General features: G+C 46.1%; 1 protein-coding gene across 1 annotated transcript in view; it reads right to left on the bottom strand.

The window, feature by feature from the left end:
* Positions 1 to 3,189: 3,189 nt before the first annotated feature.
* SLAMF1 (signaling lymphocytic activation molecule family member 1) overlaps positions 3,190 to 7,110 on the bottom strand; it is a 42,053-nt gene continuing 38,132 nt past the window's right edge. The window contains exons 8-9 of the mRNA XM_021712680.1: positions 4,795 to 4,887; positions 3,190 to 3,240 (exon numbers count right to left, since the gene is read on the bottom strand). Of these exons, the coding sequence (XP_021568355.1) occupies positions 3,190 to 3,240; positions 4,795 to 4,887 (144 nt within the window). The remainder of the gene's footprint in view (positions 3,241 to 4,794; positions 4,888 to 7,110) is intronic.

Below are 7,110 nucleotides of genomic sequence, written 5' to 3'. Positions count from 1 at the left end.
ACAGCAAAGAGACACAAGGCCGGAAACGTGTCTTGACATACTACTGTATTATAAATCCTCTAGGACATGCCAGACAAATGTGCAATTTCCTTGAATGGATTGGCCATCATTTATTCATTTCCAAGAAACAGAAACAGAAATGTCAGAACATTAACTCACAGTGGCTTCTCAGCCAGCACTGGCACGTGTAGCAAACACATCCTGGCTGTGTGGCTGGAGTAAATGTCCTCAACAGCCTGGGACCACCTCCAGCTGTAGTTCAGAACCTCGGTTCCTTAAACGGAGGATGGGCGTGTCCCTCCTGACTGCCTGGGAATTCAGACATGCCGGGTCAAAAGAAAACAGCAGTGGAGGGAAATGTGGGGAAACCAGACTCAAATGTCTCAGTTTTATTTTTTTTGAGCCTAAGGAAAGGGCAAGCTCGTACTCACCCAGGGGGTCATTTGGGGACAACTGGAAGGGGTTCTCTGCTTTCTCTGTTGTAAGGGGGCAGAGGTGTGGAACATAATGTGTGTGGTTTGGCAGGCCGCCTGAAAGACTCCTAGGCCACAGCCTCCCTCCCCAGTGAGATCCAGCTTCTTCCTCCCCCTTTTCTTCTGCCCTTCCCCCAGGAAGAATTCAGCTACCAAAAAAGCCCAAGTGTTAGGAACAGCTTCTAGAGAAATCTGAGCTGTAGTAAAGGCATGAGTGCTCATAACCCTAGGGTTTACAGATCCTGGTTAGAAGCTCCCCAGTTGTGAGAACTGGCAGTGAATGAGCGTAAGATTATACAAGGGAGATGGGGTAGACACTTGGTGTTTGCCTGCCCAGCACCTGTACCTCACTTCTTCTATTTGGGAAATTCCCTAACCCCTAAGAGACAGATCCCCCAACCACCCTGAGAGTAGGAAATGCCAGATAGTCCATTCCAAGTGTCCCTAGAGGCAGGACATGGACATGTGACCTAGGATTGGCCACTCAGTCCCAGATTTTGAATTGGAAGGTAGGGATGAAAAAATAAGGAAAGGATCCCAGAGAATTCATGTTGGTGGCAGACAGTGCCGCAGCGAGAGTCATATCAGGTGTGCAAATCCAGCAGAGGCCGTGAGGCGGTGGTGAGTTCGTGTCTACTGCGGGGACAATGGCCGTGCAAGGACAGGGTCATCACTCCTGTGCTGGTTTTGTAATGTTGGCTGCGGTCTCAGCCATTGCTCAGTCTCCTTTTTTTTCCTACTCACCTTCAAAGCCTAGTTTTGCAGAACCTGCTAGCAGTTAATTGGACCAATCAATATCTTTAGAGTAGGTTTCCTTTCTGCATTAAAAATCCAAAGTCAGTTTCTGTTGATTGCAACTTAGAACCCCGTTACAGCTGGTACCAGGAAACTGGATTTATTAAACAGCCCACTTAAAATATGAGTTGACTGAATAGAGGAGGTAAGATCGAAGGCAACAAGGACCTCAGGGTTTTGAGTTGGGAAGTCGGTGCCCTTGTTATGCAATAGTGTGACAGTTGGTTGTTTCTCACGGTGGTCAACAAGGTGATGCAAGAACAAATAAGAAAAAGAAGAGTTTATTTTTTATTTATTTTAATTAATTAATTAATTAATGTTTAAAATTTTATTTTAAAGATGTGGGGTATAATTCAGGATTAGGTATACAAGTGGTCATCGTACAGGTAAAGTTTGGGCTTCCCTTTGGTCTCCATTTTGCCCAGTTTAAGAAAAAGAAGAGTTTAAATTGAAGATGACCTGTCTGAAAGTGGAAAACAGGAAAAAAATAGGACTTCACTAAAAGAGGCTCTTTCTGCCTGCAGCCTGCAAATGAAGTTATTGAGTATTCAGTCATTTGAAGCTGTTGGCCCCAGATAACTTAATTGTCTAAAGATGAATTTAGTGTGAGGAGAAGTGCTCAGGGAGTAGGAAGGGCCTGGAAGAAACACTGACCTGCAATATCCCATGAGGCCCTGGCTGTAAAATGAACTCAGGGCCCTGCTGAGCGAGTCTTAGCTGGGGCGCCAGATTTGTTGTCCAAGAGAATTAACAATGAACCAAGAGTTAAACACCCTTTTGGGAAGTGAAAAGTCATTCTGGGACAAGTTCTTTTGCATATCCCAAATTTCTTTGTAACAGCACCACCAAACACTTGCTACTTAAAAATGAAAACTGAATGCTATTTGCACAGAACAATCTTTTTAGGAATCTTAGATGGTTTCCAGTCTACTGTTCAAAGCTCAGAGACTTCAAAGTCATTCTTTCAGTTTACTGACTCTATTTTTTTTCTTTTTTTTTTGAATGGGAGTCTCACTCTGTCACCCAGGTTGGAGTGCAGTGGCACGTTTATGGCCACCACAGCCTCGGCCTGCTGGGCCCAGGTGATCCTTCCACCTCATCTTCCAAGTAGCTGGACCCACAGGTGAACATCACCATGCCTGGCTAATTTTTAAAATTATGATTTATTGTAAAGAGGAGGTCTCGCCAAGTTGCCCAGACTGGTCTTGAACCCCTGGACCCAGGCAGCCCTCTCGCCTCAGTCTTCCAAAGAGCTGGGATCACAGGCATGAGCCACTGTGCCTGGCTTTGTTTATTGACTCTTTAGCTTCTGAATTTTGCAAAAAAAAACAAAAACAAAAACAAAAAACAGATTCTCTTAGCTTCTTTTATAAAACATTCTCAAAGTGTTTTACATATAATAAGAAATTCACTCTTCTCCCTTCATTCGCCTTTTATCCAGAAAGAGAAATGGAGGAATAGAGCTTTGATCGGGTTTGCAGATGATCAGGATCAACTCCCAGAACAAAATAAAGGTTGCCAAAATGCAAACTTTTCCAGACTTTGTGTCTAATGGTCATCTGTCCGAGATAAGTACTCACTTGTCCTGGCTTTCAGTCTTTGGTTTTTATTATCCAATTCCAGCACAGAGCAAGATGGCCAGTGTCTAGACCTTACATTTTCCATTTTGTCTGCCACGCCACAGAGATGGAAAGCTCTGTTCCGTGCCTGTGCCTACTGCAGAGAAGGCCAGATGCTTGGGAAGCCTTACTTCCTTGTCTATTTCACAGGTGTGTAGAAGAAACATCACCAGATACTTGATCCGGGAAGGGTGCAGATGTGTAGCGTGTCTGTCACAGAGAACTCGGAGCTGGAGCCAAGTTCAGTGTTTATTTCTTTCGTTTTCCTTCAGAAAGTCCCTTTACTGGCTGAGTCTTTGGTGTCAGCTCTCTGGAAGTGTCACACTGGCATAGACTGTGATAGAATTTGGTTCCTGGGGACAAAACAGACAACAGTGTGTGGAGGGACTGGGTACAAGCCTCACAGGCTGCAAAGGGAACAACCCCAGTGAGGAAAAGGAAAAGTGTCTCAAGACGTCACGTAGCACAGGGAACTGCTCAGGGACTGTCACAGTCACAGCCTTGCTGGAGGCGGCCCTCGGGTCCCCAGACTGCTGCCCCGCCTGCAGCAAGGGTCGCCACTGCCTTCTAAGCACAAGCACGCCATTAGGGAGATGGGGCGACTTTTCCTCAGTGACCTGAGGACTGGCACTCAGTACCTTGACTCCCGCATTGCGTTCCTCCCTTCTCCTCCCTTCCCTTGTAAGGAAAACCACTGGTTTTGGTATTAGGCCCAGGACACAATCTGGAGCTGTCAGGAGAGTTCTAAATTACCGAGCTTTAAAACGGGGCTAGTAAGACCCAAGGGAGAGGGGAGAAGTGGTATCTGTAGAAGGAGGGGACAGGAGGGGGAAGAGGATTGTGTGCAAAGACATCCCCTGGGGAGAGGAGAGCCTGAGAGAGGAAGGGAAGGGGGGGAATTCAAGAGGTCTTGCTGTAAAATGTGAACGGTAATGCACTGCTCTATTCTTCCCCAAGAAAATATCATTTAAAATCTACATTTTAAGAAAAGTTTTTGAAGTCAGACTCGTGTTTTCACTTCCCCTCAGTAGATAAGACACTATACTGAGAATGGGCCTCAAGCTGGAGGTCTAGTTCATGGTGAAATAGGGCACCGCCTAGGCACTGTGGGTGGGTGCGCAGCAGGAACTTGGTAAAGGAGTGGAGGTTGGCACATTTGCGCCTCTGTGATCCTGAGCTCTCTCTTAAAGGAGCCCAACCAGACCCAGATTTCAGCCCAAAATGTGTTTCTGTTCATCTGGTGACAGAAAGTTTCCTTCAGAAGTAAATTTAGTCCCTGTGGATCTTGCTCTGGGTAGAATAGGCCTCCTACTCTGTGCTGCACCTCATATTCTCTTCCAGGTTCCACATCCATGCAGAGCCGCACCCCTAAATATTCTGATTTAATGGGGCTGTGCCGAGTGAGGTATGAGCATTTTTGCCAAGATCCCCCGGGGATTCTGTTTTGGAGCTGGAGTTGAGAACTCCTGGACTCCAGCTGCGATTCCCAAAGTGGAATGTACATCGGAATCACCCGGGGCGTGTAGTTTTTGTAATGTGTAGACCCCTGGGTGCTCTCCATGGATATTCTGGTTTAACAGAGTCCTAGGTGGAAGGCCCCTGACCTCTTTATTTTTGACAAGTATGCCAACCGATTCTGATGTGGTCTTTGGACGACTCTCAGGGAAACGCTAGCCCACAAGGAGTGAGCCATGATCCCATGTGAGCAGGTGAGGGGTTTCATGGATCCCCTGAAGCCAAGGCCACGGATACTCCTTGCTGCCTGCTCGCTGTGACCTAACTTTCCAAATCCAGGACTCATTGATCTATTTCACTTCATTTATACAAAAATAAAAACAAAACTTCATCCTCTCCCCCTCCTCCACGTATCCCCCTCTACAGAGAGGAGGCACAGAGATATGCCTCACCTGGGCGGGCTCTGGGACAGGCTCTGTGGCAGCAACGTAAATGGTGGTGCAGGGATCCTGAGCTGGGAGGGGGTCAAGTTTCTTCTGAAGAGGCTACCAGAGAAGCAAAGAAAGCTGGTTAGTGGAACAGAGAGAGCAAGTTCTCATCCAACCGTCTGGCGGGGAAATACAGATTCAAGAAGCCTTGCTTGAAAGTTCCTTGGAGTCATCAGGCCAGCCTCCTTCCCAGATGGGAATTCTCCCCCAAATTCCCTGGAACTCGGTTCTCCAGGTTTTGCTTGGGTCGTCAAGCGGCATCCTGAGGCCCACACCCTCCCAAGGCAGCCTCATCCATTGCTAGCGCTCCTCAGGTGTTTTAAAGGCCTTCCTTGCAGAGAATCAAAATGGTGTGGCTTTCACCAAGGCAGCTGAAGGGGACAGGTGCTTACCAGAATGTAGACGGTCTCACTCCTGTCACCTGCTACATGCAAAGATCTTCTCTTCCACACTACTGTTCCTCACTCTCCTTTGCCTCCCCACCACTCTCTATACCAAATACTGCTGTTACTCACATTTTACAGATGCAGAAACTAAAACCCAGAAAGATCAAGTACTTTCTTAACATTAATTAGCATGCAAGATGTATCAAAGCCAGGAATCCCACCAGGGTCTTTTAACTTTAAGTACACGTTCTTTTTTTCTTTCTCTCTTCCCTTCCCTTTTCCTCTCCTCTTCCTCTTCCTCCTTCTCCTTCTTCTTTTCCTTCTTCTTCTTTTCTCAGGGGTCTCACTCTGTCGCCCAGGCTGTAGTGCAATGTCATGACCACAGCTCACTGTGGCCCCCACCTCCTGGGCTAGGCAATCCTTCTGCCTCAGCCTTCTGAGTAGCTGGGCTGACAGGCGCACACCACCACACCTGGCAGATTTTAAAAATACTTTTTGTAGGCCGGACTTGGTGGCTCAACCTGTAATTCCAGCACTTTGGGAGGCCAAGGCGAGAGAATTGCCTGAATCTGCGGGTTCGAGACCCACCTGGGGAACTTGGCGAGGCTTCATCTCTACAATAAATCAAAAATAAACCGGGTGTGGTATTGCATGCCTGTAGTTCCAGTTACTTGGAAGGTTAAGGTGGAAGGATCGCAAAGAGCCCAGTGGGTCGAGGCTGTGGTGGCCTGGAGCATGCCACTGCCCTCCAGCCTGGGTGACAGAGTGAGACTCCAACTCAAAATAAAAAAATTTTTAAAAAGCTTTTTGTGGAGACAAGGGCAACTTGGTGAGACCTCATCTCTACAATAAATACATAAATAAAAAAGATAGATGACTTTCAAGATCCCATACGAATCTCAGATACTACATTTTGGAGAAAATTTGATTTAAGGAAGAATTTCTTGCAGAAATGAGGTGGTTGAGAAGGCTATGAAAACAGTTTATAAAAGTTTATAAAAGTTTATCAACAGATGCATCCTTTGCCTGTCTTCCTGTCTGGCAATAAGAGCTTAGCCTGACCTGACCTCCAGGCAGGGGGATGGAGGTAAATAACTTACATTTTTAACATTAATTTGGGAGTCTTAGAAAGGAGAAAAGGGTATAAAAAAGTTATCCACAGTCCTATGGGGACTACACATGTAATTAGATGCTCCCTTCAGGACTTTAATCCAGTCATAGAGAATTATTTTAAACATAAGTATAATAATTTAGCACATTTTTGTATCTTGATATCTTCAGTTAGGGCCACTGATTTGCACACCTTCGTGGAGTATCATTTACAAGCACCTCCAGGGACATTATTTTTATGTATTCTTTGTAAATGGCGGACCCTGAATTAATTGTACAAGGTAGTAGCTCTAGTAAGTCTAGTCCTATTTTTTTTTGAGTTGGAGTGTCACTCTGTCACCCAGACTGGAGTGCAGTGGCCGCTCCCAGTCACTGCAGCCTCGACCTGCTGGGCTCCAGCGATCCATCCGCCTCAGCCTTCCACGTAGCTGGAACTACAGGTGCCCACTACCACGCCCAGCTAATTTTTGATTTATTGTAGAGATGAGGTCTCACCAAGTTGCCCAGGCGGGTCTCGAACCCGTGGGCTTAGGCAATCCACTCACCTTGGCCTCCCAAAGCGCTGGGATTACAGGCTGAGCCACTGAGCCCAGCCTAGTCCTTTTAAATTTAGGCCAATATCACTCTGAAACACAGTGGGGGGAAACCCTTAACAAAATATTAGCAAATAAAATCCGGTAATATTTTAAAAGGACTAGGCTAAATTCCTAGCAGACAGTAAATAATTGTTAAGTGATTTTCATGTTGTATTTCTTTTTTTTTTTTTTTTTTTTTAAGTTGGAAT

Source organism: Carlito syrichta, unplaced genomic scaffold (assembly GCF_000164805.1).
Source record: "Carlito syrichta isolate Samal-C Ts95f unplaced genomic scaffold, Tarsius_syrichta-2.0.1 Scaffold303604, whole genome shotgun sequence".
Taxonomy (NCBI): Eukaryota; Metazoa; Chordata; class Mammalia; order Primates; family Tarsiidae; genus Carlito; species Carlito syrichta.
Note: the sequence above shows the minus strand (reverse complement) of the source record. Positions and strands in the feature narration are given on the sequence as shown.